Source organism: Desmodus rotundus, chromosome 6, assembly GCF_022682495.2.
Source record: "Desmodus rotundus isolate HL8 chromosome 6, HLdesRot8A.1, whole genome shotgun sequence".
Classification (NCBI taxonomy): domain Eukaryota; kingdom Metazoa; phylum Chordata; class Mammalia; order Chiroptera; family Phyllostomidae; genus Desmodus; species Desmodus rotundus.
Genome location: NC_071392.1, coordinates 154,089,910 through 154,111,340, shown reverse-complemented (window position 1 = coordinate 154,111,340; position 21,431 = coordinate 154,089,910). Strand labels below are relative to the sequence as shown.

General features: G+C 53.2%; 1 protein-coding gene across 2 annotated transcripts in view; it reads right to left on the bottom strand.

Moving 5' to 3' along the window:
* Nucleotides 1-5,272: 5,272 nt before the first annotated feature.
* The window catches only part of RANBP17 (RAN binding protein 17), a 232,708-nt gene continuing 216,549 nt past the window's right edge, over nt 5,273-21,431 (bottom strand). For both annotated transcript variants that reach the window (XM_053927056.1, XM_024577058.3), the window contains 3 exons: nt 9,420-9,518; nt 7,442-7,569; nt 5,273-5,694 (listed from right to left, as the gene is read on the bottom strand). In XM_053927056.1, the coding sequence (XP_053783031.1) occupies nt 5,598-5,694; nt 7,442-7,569; nt 9,420-9,518 (324 nt within the window). In that variant the 3' untranslated portion in view covers nt 5,273-5,597. The remainder of the gene's footprint in view (nt 5,695-7,441; nt 7,570-9,419; nt 9,519-21,431) is intronic.

Genomic DNA, 21,431 nt, shown 5'->3' with positions numbered 1-21,431 from the left:
TCCTCCTGGGCCCCCACCCTCCCATTCCCATGGGTGGGCTGAGAAAGAACCTTCCTGAGGGGTATGGAAGGGCCCAAGACTCTGCCAGCCGGAGGAAGGCAAAGGACACCTAGTGCTGTGTGCTTCTTAAAGCTTCAAGGACAGTTGGTCCAAGGGAGTGAAGCCCCTTCCCTGAGGCATGCAGTTGGGAGGCTGGATCTGGGATTTGAACTCAGGACTGTCTTGTCTACAAAGCCCATGCTTTCCCCTTTATGCCACATCCCCATTTTCCCCTGGGAGCAGGTAGGAAGGACTCCGAGTCCCAGGACCCAGTGGGGCGGGGAATTAGCAGAGTGGGGTGAGGGCTGGCTGTGGTGGGGCTCCCTTCTGTCTCCCCTCCCCGGCCCAGAGTGCCTTCAAAGCAGGGCGGTGTGGGCCGCATTTGATGCCATGTCCTGGGGCTGGGCCCAGGGCCTGGGGAAAAGGGGTCAGAAGTGTGTCCGGGAACTTGCCTGTACTCAGCTGGGCACTCACTTCCCCCGGCTCTCTGGCTGGTGCCTGTCCATCTTTGAAGACCCAGGTCAGCTAAGGCCTCACAGCCCATCCTGCCCAGCATTTCACATCCCTGTTGATTTTCATCATTGCCCTTGGATCCGAGATCTTACTTATCCTGCTCACCAGCTGAGGACAGAGGCTTGTCTCACTGCCTGCTTTCCGTGTGATAGCTGAATGAATGAGTGAACACCAGCTTTCCTGGATCCTGTGCTGGCCCTGGATCAGACGCAGGCCCTGGCCTTGGGGGTGCACCCTGGCAGCAGCCTGAGAAAGCTGGCCCCTGGGGCTGGGGGTTAGAAGAGGGTGTAAGGGGGGAAGGGGGAGGGGAGGAGATACCTTTCCCCAGGACGGGTTGGTGGTCGGAGAGGGCGTGTGAGCAGGGACCCTGTGCAGAAAGCAGCGTGTGTGGGGTGGCAGGGATGGGTAGGTGCGTGAGTAGGCACACTCGGAGGGCAGGCACACTCGGAGGGCAGGCACACTCGGTGGCCTTCACTGGGCCTCGGAACCGAGCTCGTACGCTGTTGTTCCCTTCCACCGCCCAGCAGCCATTTTTCCCGTTTTGTGTTCTACAACTTTCCCCTCTTCCTGACGATTTCTCCACTAAATTTGACTTCGTTTCAACACTTTTGTTGGGCAAATTACATTAAGATGGATGTTGCAGGTACGCTTTATGGTTTATTTATCGTGATACTGTTGGTATCTCACACTTATAAATAACTTATGTTATAGCTTTTGTTTGTGGAAATGTAACTTACATATTTTATTACGCTTTCTGTAAACCTCAGAAAGAATCTTGTCAGGGAAGCGCTCTTATCAGCAATCCGGACTGTGAGACGTAAAAATCGACACTAACATTATTTTTTAATATGCCAAGGAGGCAGGTTACTCTTGCTGTAGTTTGAAAGGTTTGCTGTCATCATAAACTTACACCTCAATAAAACATTAAAAAGTCTCAGAATGATTTTATAAAGTTCACGGGGGAGGAGGGACGGGTGGCAGAAATCACAGACACAACACACCAGAGGCCCAGGGATTGGACTGGCCTTTCTTTGGGGTGGGGGAGGAGGGGACCAGCGCTAAAAGGTTCCAGATGCACCCCGCTCCCCAACACCCGCGCCCCCCCACCCCCCGGGCCCAACTTTCCCCAAGCCTGGCTGTGAGGACCTAGGTTAAAGGATTAAGGTAGAAAAGATTCGTGCGTTTTGGATCAGGCTGACCTGACTTTGAATCCTGGCTTGTCTGCTTTCTAGCTGTGTGGCTTTAGGTCAGATTTTTAGACTCAGTTTTCTGATCTCTGAAATGGGGACAATAATGCTGACCTGACACTCTGATTAGGAAGCATTAAATGAAAACGAGACAGCAATTTGCGGTGCTCGGCAGGTGTGCGTAATACATGAGTGGGTCCCAGTCATTTAATGCTTGTCTTGAAACTTTCGCCCTCTCCCTTTCTGCCCCGCCCTGGTGCCCTGCCCTCCGGGTGCGCTTTCCCCTTTTTGGGAGTTGAGTTCTCGCAGGTCCCCCCCACATACCCGTGATTTCCCCAGTTTCTCTCGCCAAAGCTATCCCGTTCTTTGTTCTCATGCTCAGCTCTCGACTGGTTAATCTAGTCACTGACTGCAGCTCGTGGCCACGTGCCAGGCCGGTTCTGCACGCTGAAAGGAACCTCCTGCATGGTGATGATGCACAGGCGCTCCGAGAGTGGAAGGGAGCTGGGGGGCCAAGCCGAGAGCTTCCGGGGCTTCTAAGATCATCGCGCAGGGCAGGGGCCTTGAGCTTCCTCATCCCCCCACTCTAGAGGGCCTGACTGGGAGGCATGGAGAAATGGAAACATCTCGAATACAGCTTTCTTGAGGGTTAGGGTCTGAAGTCAGTGTAGGAGGCGAAAAATGAGCAGCACCAAAATACCTTCCAACTGCGTCTTGCGTGAGGTCCGCCAGGGGAGCTGGTGTGGCTCAGGGCGCCACGTGCACAAGCAACACGTGTCTGCCCAGGAGATCCTCGTCAGGAGGATGAGGGGTGCCCGCAGAGACCCCACTTCCCACCCTGTCCGTCTGCTTGTTGAGTGGTGGGCCCCGTGGAGCTGCCTGCCCTCTCTTTCCTCCTGTTGCTGGATCTGAGTAAATCGGACACACCCCAGACCCGACGGGAGCACGTGGCAGATCCAGCCAGTGCTCTTTTGGGTCGGCCCCACAGGTTGGGGCGTGCCCCCGAACGCTTGTCTTACCCTAGGGAGACCGTGTCCCTTGCCAAGGCCGACTCCGGCAGGCGGGGTGGAGTGGGGGGGCACAGTTAGGGGTCAGGTTCCCACTGGTTGGGGGATGCGTGCACAGGATGTGTTCCTGAAATGCCCCAGCATCCCCACTCCCTCTTGTCCCCTCAGAAAGGGTGCGGAATGGAGCTGAGCCCCCCAAGGAAAATCGGGGTTCCTTCCCAGGTTACGAGGGAGGAACTTGCAGCCAAACTCAACCTCTCTAGCTCTGGCCTGTGAGAGTTGTGGTGGGCAGTTTTGAAAATGGCTCCTGAGGGTCCCTGTCTCCTGGCACCCAGCCCCTCGGTCGTCCTCCAGCGTGGGAGTGAGCTGGTGCCAGCGGTTTTAGGGACCAGACAGAGCGAAGGTGATGGGCGCCCCTCAGAGACTGGGCGGGAAGACGCTGTCACTCCCAGGCCGCTGCTCTCTCTGGCTCTTCTCTTCCGCTTGCTCTGATGAAGCAGGATGCTGCCGTGTGAGCTGCCTGTGAAGAGGCCCATTTGCCAGGGAGCCGAGCTCCCAGGCTGCCAGTCCCCGAGCTCCCAGGCTGCCAGTCCCCGAGGGACGGACTCCTGCTGCCAGCCGCCAGTGGCCACAGAAGCAGGTCCTCCCCCAGGCGAGCCTCCTGCTGATCACAGCCCTGGCCGACCACCTTGCCTGCAGCCTGAGCGCCCCTGAAACAGGGGACCTGGCTGCAGACTCTGGACCCCAGGAACTGTGGCACAATCACCGTCGTTCTAAGCCACTACATTTGTGGGTATGCTGCATAGCAACAGTCCCCCAAAACGAATGGAAATGGATGCAAATGTTAACCGGTTTCAACCCTCCTCAAGTATGTCTTCCTTGGAAGAGACCAGGAGTTCTTGGAGGTGAGGCAGAACCGGGCCCCAGTCCTGCGGTTCGGTCTAGACAACCTGTGTGAACTGTATACCAACGTAGGGGCTTGGTTTCCTCCTCCCACAAGTGGGGACAATGTGGCCCACCTTCCCGGGGCTATTGTGAAGATGAAGGGAGGGAACACAGGTCGCAGGCACGGTGGTCGCTCAGTGAGTGTGTGCCGAGTCCATCCTCCAGTGTGCGTGCGCTGCCTGGCCGCGTGCCCCGAAAGTTAGCCCCGAGCAGGCCCCGCTGCAGTCAGGCCAGAGTGGGCAGGCGTGGCAAGTGCCCGGAGAACAGCTCTCCAAGGCCAAGGCTGAGGAGCCTCCCCCGGCTGGTGTGAGACCAGCAGGTGACCTCTGGCAGTGCGGCAAAGAAAAGCAAGTGCACACTTACTTTCTCTGAGCATTTTACTGTAAATGCTTTTGTGCTTTTAGGTCCTAGACTTTTGTAGAGAAAACTGGGCCAGACTGGCAGAGGCCTTCAGTGAAGCATTTCTTGTGGGCTGAACGTGCAGTAGTAAGTCCCTGAAAAACAGAACCTCTCAAGTCAGGCTTCTTCAAACAGTTGATGTTTTATGAAGTTCAGAATTTGCCTCCTCTGGAAAAATTATATTTCTCACTGCTAATGAAACACAGTGTAAGGCCCACAAAATACCAGAAGCAACCCTATCTGTAACACACTTCCCCTGATTTCCTGGGTTCACACATGGAAGACAGACACTTTGAGGTCAACTTGAGTGACCTTGCTTTGACGTGACAAGCCCGTTACAAAATTCCACCCTCAAGAACGGCTTCAACCACCACTCGTCTGAGAAACGAAACTGTAACAGGAGCCTGTGGATTCCCTTCTTCGACAGCAAGGCCAACGCTTCCGGTCTTACCAGAAACAAAGGGCCTCACGCTGGTCACAAGCCTGAAGCGAGAAGACAGAACAGTGAGGTGTGACAGCCACCCGGCAGGGGCAACCTCCCACTTGAACAGCCTGGCCACGGTCCCTCCCTCCCGTCCTGGGGGTGCAAAAAACACGGGGACGCGTTTTTGTGGAGGGGTGGAAACCAACTACTCCTCAACCTCTGAAGACCTGCACTCTGGGACCTGGGACTGTTCTGGACGGCCCACGAGGGCAGAGCTGCCTCGAATCTGCATTTGAGTTAGAGCCTTCGGCTTCCCTCAGAGAGTAAAGGAAGCAGGAGGACGGGGTGGGTGCTGGCAGCACCCAGGAGCGCTCGCCGGGCGGCCCGGCTCCTCCTGAAGAAGTGTCTCTGTGGGCAGTGATCGTGCAGCCTAATTCTTCTAGACCGAACCACTGCAGATTTATGCCCGCGAAGAGCAAACGTTGTTTGTAAGCCATTTAATTGTGTTACTGTCTCTCCGCTTTATCAGATGCTGCTGAGGCAGAGGGGGCTGTGCGGCCCCGTGGTTGCTTCACAGAGCTCCCAGGCTCGTGCTCAGTGCCCACAGCTCAGCGCCCCCCTCGCCACTCCCTCCAGACTCCTAATGAACTGCTAACACAACAGGACCGAACAGTATCTGTCTCCGTCTGGGGTCCACCCGAAGGCTGCATCTCCAACAACTCGGCTCTGACCGAAGAACCAGTAACTGGTACACACTTAGGCGCAAACCTGGTTTATTGTGGTCTTTGGTTAAATATCGTTTCTACACCGTTTCAGAGCATTGTAAGAACAAAGATAAGGACATTTTTATAGAAAGACTGAAAACACTCTTGCTTTTTCAGAGCAAAGAGTGAATTTACATAGAATGAATTTGCACTATTATAAATTCTTATAATTAGGAACTTATAAAAAGGTAGGGCTTTTGTCACTGTTTGCTTTGAAAAATAGATCTCCCGGGGCTAGCCGACATCGCCGTCCTGGGCCCAGGCCCACACAAGTCTCTGGGAAAGGCTGCTCCTCCCGCGGTGGGTCGGAGAAGGCGTGTCAGCTCATCATGTCCAGGCCGCACGGGTCAGCGCCGCCGTCGCCGCGCAGGGCCTCTGCCACGTCTCTCCTGAACACAGACAGGTTCTGGGTGAACCTGCAGGAAGAGGAAGAAGGGGCCCAGGGCAGTGGCTGGGCCGAGGCTGCACCAACGTCCGGAAGCCAGAGCAACGGTGGAGATCAGCACCTTGGAGAGGGCCCCAGGTCTGGCTGGGCAGAGGCTTCCTCCCACTCCAACTGGCGGACCTCCCCCTCCCAGAAAACGAAGGTTACCACCCAACCCACTCTGACCATTTTGAGGGGTGCATTTTGTGGTTGTGCTATTTAAAAATTGTTAAGTGCAATTACACATCGATGGTGCAGGATATCATAAAGAACTGAAGCTTATGTGCCAGGTTGAGCTTATGTATAAATTCATTTAATCATCACCAGTCTTCCCAAAGGTAGGTAACAGTATCCTATTTTGCAGATGAGAAAACTGAACTTAGTGTTTCAAAAGAGGGGGCACTGGGTTAGACCACCTGGGCTCAAGCCCTGGCTCCCCCACTTCTTAGCTGGGTGATCTCGGATGAGTACCTGGGTGCCCAATATGAGGAACCACCTTATGGGATCATGGGAAGTGAGACTTTACGGAGTCGAGTGGGACAATGCCTGTGAGTGCTCAACATAGAGCTGGCGCTCAGGAAACACTGACCTGGCTGGTCAGTACCCAGGAAGTGAGGAGGGCTGGCCAGGGAGGCGGCACTCCAGTTCCTCAACCCCAGGGGAAGCCACCCCCGACCCCACAGGAGGCATTGAGGGTTCCCCACTCAGTGTCTTCTGCTGGTTGCCCCTTTCTGCCTGAGGGGGTATCCTGGCAGGGAACAAAGGAAGAGTCTGCAGAGCACATGCACTTGGCCTTGCACTAGCAGAGCCCAGGCCGGTGACTCCAGGACACACGGTAGCCACTGGGATGGCTACAATTTGCATTTCAAACGGTGTAGCCCTTGAACACTACCACTTTCACAAGAGGGTGGGGCAGTAGTTGTTTTTACTGCAAACATCATTCCTTATTGTCTGTCTTCTCCATCAGAAGCTCCTTGAGCAATCAGTTCACCACTGGTACCGCCCACACCTGGTGCAGGGTGGGTGCCCCATAACACTGTGTGTGCTGAATGAATGGAAGAATTCAGGCACAGCTGTTAAGTGCAGGTTCCTCTTATTCAGGTCTCCTGGACGACTCACCTTACAAAACTGGTCACCGCCTCCTGCTTTTTTTTTTTAACCAGCTACTCTAAAAGGCCAGGCAGAGGAACCAATATTTACTGCACATCCTATGTCCTCGGGACCATTCTTCACTACATTCTGTATCTAAACATCACAGCCAAGTACCATGGTCTTGGTTTTACAAGTAAATAAACTGAGGACCAGAGAAGCCGACTTACTCACTGCCACACAGCCTACAAAAGTCAGGGATGGAATTTATGTTGGAATGTGTCTGACTTCAAAGCCGTGCTTGTTCAAATGCTGGGAAGCCCTTCCTTGTCCTTTGTAGCAAATCCGAGCTTGCTTTCTTTGGGTTTTTTATTAGTTACTTTTCGTATCTCTCCTGTTGGGTTATAAGCTTAAGCAGAGGCTGGGTTTGTTTGCCTCTGCACCCCTGTACAGTCCCTGGTATGATGCTTGCAGGGAAGCAAACGCCCAGGCATGGTTATTAGGCAGAAGTGAAGGGAGTCCAGCGTTACAAGGTGTAACAGAACAGCCACGTCCACATGCGAGCTGTGTGAAGCACGACCCAGTTCTTTTCCACAAACCCGGCATATCCACCTCCCCCAGAGACACTGAGCCTACCAGGTATTGCTTACCTGTCTCTGTTCTTGATGGACAGGTTCTGCTCCACACCTTCCATCAGGTTCCTGAAGCACTGGGCAAGGCCCTCCTGCTTGGGGAGAGGCTGGCTATCGATCAGGCTCGCCCTCAGTTCACTGAAATACTGTTGGGGGACATGGCAGGTGTCAGAGCTCTGGCTCTCACCTGGGGCCTGAGGAGAGGCCTGGGGAAGGGGCTGGACCGCCTCCCAGATGCCCCAGCTCCCGACTCTCAGGAGAGCGCCTGCCCAAGTCCAGTCTGCACCGTGAGCCTTTGCAGAAAATGGAAGCAACAGATGCCTTCCTACGCACAACTTGCGTTATCCTTCCTCGTAAAAACCTCTTGCTATAATTGTTCTATTGTCACTGGGCAACTTAAGCTGACAGAGTCCTCGCCTCCTCTGTGGGGACTGGGCACGCGGAAGTCTTCCTGGCTCTCATCTCTACCAGCCATGGAGAGGCTGGGAGAGGAAGTGCCTCTCAGGCTGACAGGAGGACGGACTGACGCCCAGGGAACACGCTGGGCCACTGAAGGCCAGGCCCAGGTCCCATCATCCTCACGGCTTCAGTGAGTTGCCCTCCAACAACTCTGGGCTTTGTCTCAAGTCCCTGCCCTTCCGGGGTAGGATGGGGCTGCTCCACTGAGGCGGGCACGCGAGGAGCCTGCTTAGTCCTGGGGAGACAGTCTGTGGTACCTGGTCACACAGGACCCACAAAGCCCCTTCTCCTCTCGGGGATTGGTGGGCTTTTGCGCAAACAAAAGCTCTCATGCCAAACATGGCCCCTAATGATTGGAAACAGCCTAATTTCGGCACAAAGACAACATTCTGCCAGTCATGAGTCTATCCTTCCAAGCCCAAACAGCATGGTATTTAATTTCCGTCATACATTAAAACAGCTCACATCAAAAACACACATAATTAATATGGAGTCAGACTAATACTTAAATACTATATATCAGAGGCATTAGATGTAAACCTCACTGACTTCCTGAACAAGATTGGGAATGCACAGAACTACTTATTTTTCCTTTTTATAATGATGCAGTGACTCACACCAAATAGAAAATTATTAGTTTTTCATCCCAAACCATGAAATATTGCCTCCATCAGTAAAGTATAATATTGTGATGTCATAAGCTTTTTCTAAACACTGAATTTGCCCTCATTCCCTCTCAATCATTTTAAAAGAACTGCTCTCCTTTATAGAGCCTGGATTTAAATCACAATAACGCTGGGGGAAGATGAATGGCGCTGCTCCTGAATGTGGCTAAAATTGGATACTTCAGCACAGGTGAGTGATGAGACAGCGCTGCTCTTTTTGATATATTTTCTTCTTCTATTAGTTTCCTTCCAAGGCTGGGGTTTCAGTTTGAATTTTAATGTATGCGCCTGCCTCTAATATCCCTGTCTTTTTCCCCAGTACTATCTTATTGTATAGACAATTCATTCTCCTGAGCAGTACGCACCGTTCCCACCCACTGCCGGGGGACAGGGGTGGCTTCTGGAGCCAGCCCCAGCTGCGTGCACTTCGGGCCTGGAGACGTGTGCTCCCGGGTGAAGGGGCTGGCTCTGAGTTTGGCCCTGAAGGGCTGCTGCTCCGGTCTAGGGCAGTAGGGATCCCAGACTTAAAAGGAGGCCAAGGAAGGGGCAAAAAGGATTATTGCTCAGCATTCCCTTGGAGCAGCGGGAGGAGATGAGGGTGGGCTTGAAGCACTGCTGGGCACGTTGCCTGCCCCATGTGTGGGAGCTCTGGGTTCCAGAAGAGCTGGCCCCGAGGCCTCTGCTTAACTGAAGAAGACCTGAGGCCTCTGGGGAAGGGCCTCCTGGGGGAACACGGCTCTGCCCCTGTGGGCTCGAGCCCCCAGCTCAAGCTCAGTGGCTCCTCTGTCCTTCGCTGTCACAGTGTGGACTGATGTACAGCCTCTGCCCTGTCCAGGGCCTGTCCCCATGGTCCCCCCTGCAGCCCCACTCACCTTCTCATGGAGCAGGATGAGCCCCAGGAGGGGCCTGGATACTGACCACTGGTTCCGACAGTCTTCAAAGACAATGGTGTTCATGAGGACTGACATCATCTAGGGGACAGGGGCACATGAAGACATTGCTGCCATGGCTTGGAGCCCTCCACTGCTGGCCCCCGCTTCTCAACCCTGAGGTGCTTCCCCTTGATACCAGGCCACCAGGTGTAAGCCCAGCTCGCCTTCCTGTCTGCCTCTCTTTTCACCGGAGGTCAAGTCGCGGAGTGAAACAGCTCTCAGACAGAGGGAGGGACGGGACACCTGCCGTGTAACCATGGAACACCCTGCTTCCTGCTGGCTCAGGCTGCTAACGGCTCTTGTTCTTCCTTCTCCGATTCATTCGCTCACACACTCACTTCACTCCTAAATATTATGGCCATTCTTTTAAATTCAAAGCCTGCAAGACAGCCAGCGGAGGAAGGAGAATACAGGCGTCTAGCATGGCATCTGCCCTTGAGGAGCTAGCTGGAAGCTCCCTGGGGCAGACCACCAGGAGACAGCTTGAAGGAAGCAGGGCTGGGTGGGTGCCATGCCATGGACATGCAGCGGAGAGCAGAGAGACGGGTGGGCCCGAAGCAGGACCCCAGCACCATGTGGAAGGCCACACCGGACTTCATCCTGATGGCAGTGGGAGCCAGCCATAGGCTTATAGCAAAAGGGACACAAGCTCAGACTTGTCTGGGGACATGGAGGACATGTCCCATGCAGGTGACATGAAAGGAGGCAGGCTAGAGACAAGGCTGCTGGAAATCCAGGCAAGTGACAGAGAAGCAAGCTGTGGTCTCTCACATGGGTGGGGCTGATGATACAATTTCTGCTTCTTGGACACTTTACCTCTCACCTCCAGCCCCTCACTTCTATAGCTCCAGAGCCCCTTTCCTCACGGAGGGCAGGGGCAATGGCGACTCCATGGCACAGGCTACCAAGCACACTGCCCCCAACTGGGCTTTGGTGACACTCGGTTTCCTCCTCTGGTACTTTTGCTATTCAGTTTACACTTTGATCTTGGGCAAGTTACTGAACCTTCCTCTCTGTGGCTGTTTCATTAGCTATGAAGAGGAAAATAATGACCTAGCAGAAGGAAGCTCTGAGAATCAAACGAGACGATGGAGGTAAGAAGAGCTGCGAAGAGCAGGAAGTGCTACGAGTGTTTAAGGTGTATGTAATCACAACAGTAACGAACTTCTCTGTAGCTCTACGCATCGCGACTGCACGCACGCACACGTCAGCTTGTCATCACTGTAACACTGAGGCTGGCTGCGAACGAAATCTGCCAGGTCCCGACTGACTGACCGTGTGTCCGGTCTTTCCGGGGGGAGGCGAGGTCTCCAGCCTGATGCCGAGCATCGTTTGTAGATCACGTGTTTGTGCGTGTAACCTAACGAGCCATCCAAAGTCACAGAGCCACAAATAAAATTGACAAGCAAAACTAACAGATCCACGGAGACAGTCTAAAATATTATGGGCTTCACAATGTGAGGCAGAATGGATATTTTAATGGAAAAGATGAAAGTTAGAGGTACTGAACTCCTCTAGTAACTGACAAAGCATCCTGAAGTGATGTGCCAATTACTTTATACGGTTCTCCCGTGGATTCATTTGTCTGAATGCATGTATTTATGTCTGTAATAAGTAAGGGGATGTTTGAATAAAATAGTTTTCTAAAAATAAAGTTAGCTAAAGTGGATGATTTTTTTCGCTTTTTTACTCTTCCGGAAAAATGGAAATTAGTGAGCAAATCTGCTCAAATGGCACTGACGTGGCGGCTTCTTTCCAGAGTTCTTTTCCCTAATAATCGTGGAGGGTGTGGGGGAAGCAGCTCAGCTGTGCGGCAAGCTCCTTTGGAGAAGGGCCCCCCTGTGGAAGAATACCGGGGAAACGCTTAGGTACAGAAGCCTGTCCCAGGTGAAGTGAGCTCGCTGGTGGGAAGCTACCTGTGGTTAATGTGGGGAACAGTGAAGATGCAGGGGGTGAGCTCTTGGCGACTGCACCAGCCCACCCGGCCCCGCTGAGCCGCAAAGCGCCATCAGTACGTGTTCAGTAGAAGGAATGCAGCGGAAGCGTCGACCCCCCACCCCCTGCCCATGCTGTTACAAGGACGGCCAGAATGGCCATTTCCAATCTGCCCAACCCAGGCTACCATTTCCAGGACCTGTGTCCAAAAACACACATTAGCCACGCATTATCCTCAGCAGTGCTCTGCCCAACGTGGGCGGGGACCACTTGGGAAGGGCTTGGGCCACTCCACACTTGCTCGTTCCCACAGGCTTTGGTATGAGATAGGAAACCCCCCTCGACGAAGTCAAACCAACGTGCTGTAGTAGGGGCAGGCTTTGGAGCCAGTCAGAACTGAGGCCAAATCTGGCCCGGCCACACACCCGCCTGACTTAAACTTAGGAGGCTGGGCAAGCCATTCACTTCTCCGAGTCTTCAGTTCCTTACGTACAGTTGGGGGATGACAACAACGACTTGGGGGGCTGCTGTGAGGACTAACGCTTTCATAGGCTTCAAAAGTCCCTGGCCTGGCCCAGCAGAGCCTCATGGCTCAGGGAAGCGCCCCATTTCATGTCTTGATTGTGTACAGATAAATCAGATTATAGTCTCCTCACAATCTAACTTCATTGAGATCTGCAGTAAAAACAGACAAAAATAACAGCAAAACCCTAAAATGGGAGCCAGTGCAAAAGGCGTCCCTATCTGGTCTGGTACATGTGTCAGCATGGACTTTGAATGACAGTTTCTGCTGTTCTGAAAACTCGTGATCTTCCAAGTAAAACACAAAGCTACTCTGCAAGTACCGGACCTGGAAGAAGAGAACAAAGCAAAGTTGTGCTGTCTGTGTCTCTGCTCACTCCTCAGCTCCCCTCCTCTGCTTCCCAGAGCCCAGTGGGCTTCCTGACCCAAGTGTGCTGGGTTACACTCCCCTGCAGTAGGGCGGTCACTTTGGAGCCTCCCGGTTCTGTCTCCCACGGGCACAGAGGAAGCACAGACGTGGCGTGTACTGGACGTGGCAGTGCTCGAAGGTGAGCGCGTGGTCTTTCTAAGGAAGCTGGGGCTCAGTGGAGAGGGATGGCTGGGGAGAGTATGGGGTGCTGACTGCAGTGGGGTGGGGTAGGGAGACTAGTGTGCACCTCTGGGTGCTGGGAGCACGAGGGACTTCTCTCTGTGATCCCAGGGCCTAGCGCAGCACCTGGCGCCCATCAGAGGTGTAGGAAATAGCCACTGAATGAAAGGATGAATACGTGAAAATGAAGAAATGAACAAAAGGGAAAGAATGAGTGAAATATCAAGGACCAAAGTATAAAGAGCTCAAGATAAAGAGCTGAGAGGGAATGGTACAGAAAACAGAAGTTCTGGCCTCAATCTATGGCAAAAACTTGGAACAGGTCAAGACCTGAATTAACACACCACTTGTTTCCATGGGCCTGCCTTTCCCGTGCAGACTCCCTGCTGTCCACCTCGCCAGCAGCTCCCGGGGCAGCCTCGCGGGGCTTGCAGGCCACGCCAGCCGTGGGCATCACCTTGCTCAGGACAGCCCTTCTGCTCAAGAGGCTGGGCCTGGTGAGCTTTCTCCCTGCCCAGCGAGAGCTCTCTCCATGGACAGCGTCTGGGCCCAGCACCGCCGGGCACGCACACGCGTGCTCCTGACCCTCCTCTTATTCTCCCCACTTCACAGATGGAGGGTCTGGGGTCCTGAGAGATTAGGGGCTTGCTCGAGGCGGCACCGCTAGCAGCTCCCAAGATGCGACGTGGGACTAGGATATGTGCCTGGGCCTGCCCAAGTCCGGAAGTCCTGTCTGCTGCCCCGCACCCTGCGGGGGAGAGTCAGGGCCAAGGCCACCGCAGGCAGTGTGTCTGGCTCCCACTGCACCCTTCTGGGGGGCCGACGGTGAGAGGACGGGCCCGTTTCTGGGCACGGCTGCTGCTCCCACCTTCCATGGGTGTCCCAGGCACGCTGCCCGCGTGTGTCTCCTCTGCTCAGCCATGCTGCCGCCGTGAAGCGTCGGGCAGCCCCCACAACCCCTGGGACTGGAATCCAGGGAAGCAGCTCCTGGAGCGTTCGTTTGCAGCGGCCCCCCCCCCCCCCCCGATCCTGCCTAAAGCTTCTACAAACCTGGTTAACGTGCTTGCGGACTCTCAAGGTGAACAACAGTACACGTGATCAACAGGCTGTCTCTGAAGAACGGCCCATGGAACGTCTTCCTAAAAATAATAGCTTCCCTCCCTCTAAAAATACCACGTACACAGCAACTGAAATTAACATCCTAGAAGACACTGGGAAATTAAGCCAATTTCCTTTGAGTTCTAAGACTCCCTATAAAGCGAACAGTTCTCATGACTAATGTTCTTTGAGCACACTGAATAATACAACCAAAAATATTTCACAGACTTCTAAGCAGTAGGTGAAAAAATTAAAACCCCTCCCTCTTGCTTCCTATGTGTATCAGAAAGAGGCGTGTCCAACCCATGGCTGCATGCGGCCCAGGATGGCTCCGAATGCGGCCCACCACAGAACTGTACATTAAGTTAAAACATTATGGGAATTTCTTTGTGATTACGTGTCGCAATGTATTTAACGTGTAGCCCAAGACAACTCTTCTTCTTCCAGTGTGGCCCAGAGACGCCACAAGGTTGGACACCCCTGAAAACTGAACCTGAAGTGATGAGGTGAACCTGACCCTCCAGGGGTCAAACCCTCAACATACTTAGGGAACGTCAGCTCTTGCCTCTCCGATCCCTTCTCTCCGTTCAGGGTTACATGACAACATAGGTATAGGGAGACTCTGCCGCCTGTTGATCGGGGACACAGACAATGACACTGCGACAAGAGTCATCTGTCTTGTCCAGACTGTGGTGGAAGGAGGGCCTGAGAAGGCGGCTTTGGTTTAGACCAGCGACTTTCCAACGTTCTCATCTCACGGCACACATGAACTACTGAAACTTCGTGGCACACCAAAAAATGGGTTGTTTGCTGATCTGACAAAAGAGTAAGTATGATTTTGATTCACTTGTGCTGGGCAGCTGCTGTTGTGTTGGCTGCCGTCGTTGCTTTATTTGGCAATCTGCGGGAACAGAGGTGAGTGCCCCTCCCTCAACAGTCAGGTATCGCACATTGTAAAAACTCTTGCGACGCACCGGCTGACATCGCTGGTTTAGACAAAGGAAGGGCAGACCGAAGAAAAGGTGAGGGACCCAGGAGAAATCCTAGATCGAGGTCGGGGCAGAGGGCGCAGGACAAAGCCAGGATGGTCAGGGCTGTGCCCACGGGGACCTGTCTGTAGAGTGGGGGGCCCTGATGTGTTAGGTGTGGGTCTTTACAGGAAGAAGGGTAGTGGACAAGATGATCTGTACCTTTGGCCAAGCCAGATGGTCCCTGATTCTTTGGTAACGCGCAGCAGGTGATATTCTGCGGAACAACCAATACTAAATGCCCCGAACACCCCAGAGCTGCTTCGGAGCCTCGGGCAGCCTTTGGCACGGCACCTGGCCTTTTGCAAGGCTGGTGGGAGAGGAGGGTCCAGGGCCTGGGGCGTCTGAGTGCCGCCGACCACGGGGACATGTGGGACTGCCAGTGCTTGTGGAAACAAGGGAGCTGCTGCCGCTACCGCGTGCTGTTCCTGAGGCCCGTGCGGGAGCGGCACACACTGAAATGTGATCCTCCTCAAATTAGATACTAGTCGTCTTTGGGGGAAAGGAATCAATTGTTCTCTTCGTCTGCGTATACCGGTGCGGACCAGTGGCATGCTCCGAGAAATAAAAGTAGCGGACAAATAAGCACGTATTTCCCTGACTGGATTAACTGGGCCCCACCATTTACGTTCCCTTACCTCTTTTAACATCTACAGATTCAGCACACTCTTAAATTCTTAGGTGTCTTTGTAGCCTCGTAATGGAAAAATGCATTTAGCACTTTCAGTGGAAAAACAATCGGAGGAAACGCACGACGAGGTGAGCCTCTTTTTCCAAGAAACGACTACAGTCAAGTATGGGCGACCCCCTCTCCTCCAGAAAGTCATTTCGGGGTCCTGCCTACTGGGCCTTTGCACAGGGCTGGCTTTGCTTACAAAACATAAGCAGAGAGGCTTCTTAGCAATACAGGCACTGCAGGACGGGTTACCTGGCCGGCTCTGGCCTTGTATTAGCGCTGCACCCACGTCTAAGCAGACAGCACCCTCCCCCGCCACCCCCCTACAGCAAGGTAAGGGGTGCTTTCTCTCCAAGGGATACACGGCCTAGAATATTTCAGAACTCTTCCACCCACCGTCAAATCTAAGGAAACCCACGACCTAGTCTTGCTGTTGTTTCAATTTCCCTCATTACCAACATTACCCCTAGTTCTCAAAACATTCACTTGAATCATCGTTTATTGGGGGAAAGAATCACCTGCCAGTCTCCTAGCTTATAAGAGAGAAGATAAAGTTGGAAGGAAACTTCAGGATTAATTAATTGAGAGTATTGCATGTAATGTGTCTATTCTGAGTGTTACTGCGCACATCACAATGAAAACAGTTTTATTTTCCATGGTTGAAATAAATTATCATAAATAATTCATTTCAATGGCAGAGATGTACTGGAGAGCAACAGCAACGAAATTGACTACACTACACTGTGCGTCTCCTTCCTGAATCTTCATTACCCATTGGAAACTTTTTACGAGTAGTAAATCATATTTCAAGTGGCTGCAGACCTCATAAAGCAGCTTGCTGCGTTAAAATAAAGCCAGAAAACCCGGGGCTCTGGAAGGCTGCAGGGCTTGCCACTCAGCACTATTTGGGAAACTGTTTCTCACTCTTCTCTTGCCAACACAAACAGAACACTTTTCAACGTGATGTGAAAATTCAGCATCACTTGTCAAAAACATTATCTCAATTTCCTCTGGGTAGGAGTGGCGGGAGGCAGCAAAAAACCAGGAATAGCTTTCAGCGCCGAAGCCGTTTTCCTCTATCATGTGACACTGTTACTTCTAGCTCATGGCCCCGGGTGAATGGCCGGCTAATACTAGCCTCTGGGGCCCCCCCAATCAGCCAACAGGTGCGAAGCTCACGGGAGACTACCAAAGGGAGACTACCAAAGGCACGTGCGCTACGATTCTGTCTGAAAAAACCTGCCTATCTTCATAGGACAGGCGATATTTAACTTGACTCCTGACATGCACGGAGCTTCACTGGGGAAGGAGGATCTATTTGGAACAGAAAATGAAATGAGGAAAAGCACAGGAGACAGGGCTTGGTCTGTGTGAGAAGCAGTGAGCCCCACACAGGGAGCTTTTGAGAGAGACTTTTTGAGTGTAAGAAGCGGAGCTGAGGATGAGGAGAAGGCTGGGCTGAGCCCAGGTTGTACAAGGCCTTTCAGGTCATGCTAAATGCAGAAATGAGTCTGGGCCAGGACATAAATGGGAGGCTTCACGGGCCTGTTGAGTAACGATGAGGTTTCTGATGTGGAACAGTGACTGATGGGGAACTGGGGACTGGCACGCATGGGCAGCTAGAGGCAGGGGGCACGGCTGGAGCCCGCTGTGAAAATCCAGTGGAGAAGTGACGAGGGCCCGGCAGGGCCGCGGTAGCAGACACACAGAGAGACGACCGGAATTCTTGACTGCACGCCCCGTGTTCTTCCCAGTAAATGAAGTCTTTCCAAGAAACATAACCTGATTACGGAAGCTGCAGATAAACTCTGAGCTTTAAGGACATGGCCTCAAGTTCGAGGCTGCCAACGGAGAGGAGGGGTCGGGTGCTAGGCTGCCCCAGCAGCGCCACATGCGGTGGAGAGGTGGCTGTGTCTAGCGGGCCAACGGTCCGACAATGAATTCGGGGGTAAGGGGCAGTGAAACGCACCCTAACCAGGGTACATGTATATGCACGACAGAGACTGCAGGCACGTGCTGGCATGAAATAGTCAGTGGTGAAGTAAAGGCTCGCTGAGGCCATTCGAAACCAGGGAAGAGAGCGGGAAACGGCACGCTCCTTTCCTGAGGGGCCATCACAACACTTCCCGACGAGTATCGTATTTCACAACCGAACAGCATAAGGCATAATGGCACGAGGGCCTCTCATGCAGCCATCGACGCCGAGTGCGATGAATATTGTATTTCATAATAAATGTATTATCCCTACAGTAGGAGGTTCAAAGTTTCATTGCCTCTCATCTATCACTGCATTCTCCCTGATTTCGTGAAGGGATTTGGTTAGATGGACATAAAACCCTTCATAACCAACAGGGGAGGATTATTTCACTTATCATGTTCACAATGATTTTGAGTGGGGAGAAGAAGTATTTTTGTGGAAAATTCATGGGGCCCTCAGAAGCACTTTCCACTGAAGACTGGGCTCGGGCTTCCATTTAAACCACAGCGATGGCACGCTGCCTCTCAGGTTTGAGGGCTTTTATTTATAGCCGTCTAAATGGCATAGCGCGTACCGGCCCAGAGGCTGGGGAGACGATTCTAAGATGTTGCTGAGATTTGCACGCTCTTACCCAGGGACCCTAAGAAACGACAGTGACCAAAAGTGCTGGGAATCAAACCTCGTTCCATGGTTTATTCAGACACTGGCCGACCGCCTCCTCTGTGCCAGGCTCGGGGTCCGACCCCAGGGATACAGATATGCAAGGCACAGCCCCAGCCCTCAGAGAGCTCACGGTCAGGTAGGGGAGGACATGTGCAGTATTTAAACGACGACAATACAGAATAGCAAATGCCGCAAACCTAGGCCCGCACAGGGGGCTTTGAAAGACCAGAGGAGGCTGGCTGACTGCCTCGGGCTGGGGGGGCAGGCAGGGACACCCCAGTGTGTTGTAGGGAATCAGCCAAGGTGGTCACGTGGGAAGAGGAGCAGGCAGGCGCAAAGGTGTAGGGAAGTGGGGTGATGAGCAGTTCTAGGGGGCTGGAGAGGGAGACGAGGGCCAGTCAGGTGAAGGGCCTAGTCATGCGCTAGAGCACGTGGACTTCATCCTGCAGGAAACGGGAGCATTCAAGGCGCAGGAACCCTTCCAGCAGTGACATGGAGACCAGGGTGGTCAGAGCCTTTAGAAGTCTGGGCCACCTGACTTCTTCCAAGAAGACGCAACTTCTTGTCCTGTTCTAGGACTGGGAAGCCACAGACGGGTCACCTGCTCATCCCGGGCCTCGGTCAGGACACAGCTTGGCGCCTGCCTTGCCGCTCGCTCTGTGGCCAGCACCCCGAGAAATGGCAATGCCATTACTTCCGTTGGCCCACAGCACATAACTTAATAGTGTCCCCTGTCAGGAATGGTTCTCTTTGTCAGAAAGCTTTTTATTGATGTTCAACCTTCATTTTCCCTTTCTTAATGCTATCCCATTATGCCAATACTCCATTGTGCCAGGCTAAGTAATTCCCTTTCCTCCCTGGCATTTACATCCTCCAAGTATTTATAGACTTATCAAATGCCCCATTTAGTTGTCACTTAGGCCGGCTATACATATTTAGCTTCTTTAATCTGGCCCCATAAGCCAACCTTCCATTCTCCTAAATCACTTGAGTTACTCTCCTCCAGGTTTCTGTCATTTGTTTCCAGCCTCTCCGTAATTCAGGGGGCTCAGAAGAAAGACTGGGGGGTGGGGAGAGGGCGGGCCTGCTCCTTCTGTGGGATGGGAGCACGGCATTTGCATAGGGTGGGGCTTCTCCCTTAAAGGGCAGCCTCCCTCAAAGCAGCCCAAGGTTCTGGAGGGGCTAGGAATTCTGCAGGCATTTCAAGTCAGTATTCTATTCTCAGGTCTTATCATGTGCTGGGTGCACCCGCCCAACACATGTACGGAGCTCCTCCTGTGTGGCAGACACCTTGGCACAGAATGAATAAAGTGTGGTCCCTGTGGCCTTGCGGAGCACGGTAGCCTGCGTGTTCATTAATCTCCGGCTGTCCATCCCCCCCAGCCGTCTCCTTCTCATCTTCAGGGTCTCGGAGAAATCATCCCCAAATGCACTTAAGGCTAATTGACGCTTTTAGTTCCCCGAGTGGAACTTCTCTGTCCCATCTAAAACAAGATGCCACATTAAGTATGGGCATTAACACACGGCTCCTGCTTCGGGTTTTCCTTCTGCCGGGTCTCTTTGGGGCCTAAGAGATTTCTCTTCAGGTCTTGCACTTTCCTTCACTGTACTTCCTGGCAGTTTATTTCTTATTCTTTGTTCCTATGACCTCAACTAAGTGTGCCCGTGAGTGATTTGCTTCTCTGTGGCACCCGTGTTCCAAGCTATGAGGCAGGCTGAGGGGGTGATGGAGTGGGGGAGCTTGAAGGCAGTGAGTGCTGGCTCCAGTCTTGGGGAGCTGGGGCAGGAGACTGCAGGATGGAATAGTTCAGCTGCCTCTTCCTGGGGCCAAGTTCAAGTAAGGTACAGAGCTTTCCAGGGGGAGGTGCTGTTCCCCTCAAAGAGATGGAGTAACTCACCCAAGGACACAGGTAGGAAGCACAGGACTGCTATTCCATGCTGGGTATGCTGACCGCAAAACCTGTCTGTTCTGATTGTTATAAAGTAGAAACTCCTCAACCGATACAGAGAATCTGCAATGAACGACTTTAAAAGGAGGACGGAACTGCCTCGGCCTGAAAGTTCCGAGTCTGTATTTCCCTCAGCACGACAAGGGACCCACAGTTGATACATAAGAGTCGTCTGGGTCGCAAAGCAGAGGAGGCAGCATTAACTCACAAGAGGTCAGGGGATCAGGGAGCCCTGACCTTGTTCTTCCAGCAATGATCAGATTGTGATCCAAAAAAAGTCCTCCCTAACGCACTACCTAAGCTCTCGGCCGCCCACAGGCTCCTGCTGTTGGTTACACTCTCTGAGAGGTAAGACAGATGAATACAAGGGCTGGACTCAGAGCTCCAGCACACTCACACACTTTGGGAAAATCTCGCATAGCGTGCCCTTCGAGCCCGTGCAAAACCACTAACAACTGTGGAATGAGTAAATCATGTCACCACGAAGCCACCTGTCACTTTGCACTGTTCCATTCTTTCAAAAAACTCGAAGAGCTCCTCACGCCGCTCACAACGCCCCTCGGGGGAAAGGCGGTGGCTGAGGCCCTGTCACTTACCCTGCCGCCACCCCAGGACAGGCGTGGATGGGCGAGAAGAGAAGCCAGGAAGGAGGAGAGGCGAAGGCCCTGGGAAGCCTCCCTCTGGTGAAAGCTGTCCGGTCCAGGGCTGCGCCCTGCCCCTGCGGCGTGTTCCCGGCATGGGCACGTACTGGCTGTGTGCCTGCGGGCACGCTGTTTCGCCTCCCTGAACTCTGAGTGCTTTCCCTACACAGGTACTATGAGAATACGTTTGTTGATGTACCTGTACTCCCAAGTTCAAAAATATCCATACTGGCCTTACCTACCCGTTACGACAGAGAGTCAGAGGAGACGCAGGTGTGAAGACACTCTATAGAAGGACAGCGTTAGGAAGTGGACTTTCATTCCTGCCTGGAGTATGCAGGAAGAGTAAGTGTGAAGAAGTCAGTCTGGGGCCAAGAGGGGGTACAGGAGAGCAACCGTTTTTCAGAGTGCAGGCGCACCTGACGCATTTAGAGAGTCCTCCTCTGGGTCAGGGGCGATGCTCCTCGGTTCCTCCTGTCCTCACAGCTTCCTGGAGTCAAGACTCATTTGGCTGTGGGCACAGCAACCACGACAGGCGAAACTTAGGCTGGGACCAGGCAGAGCAGCCAGGCCTCTCAAGGACCTACAAGCAGGGACAAGGGCTGCCAGGCCCTTTCCCAGTCTTTGTCTCTCTGTCTCTCTTGTTGCGCGGTCTCTGATCGAGATTCTCGGCACGCTGGCGAGTTCCCCCTCGCTGTGGACTGGCCACTTCTCAGCTGCCCACGGCTCTTGATTTCTCAAGTCTTCAGTTCAGGTGAAGACTAGAGGCTGACTGATACCTTTGAAATGCTGATTTCTGAATCCAGGGGAGACTAACTGAGGCAGCTTGTGCCGAGCGTTTACCGCTTGTCCAGTCAGTTCTCCAAAGCAAGG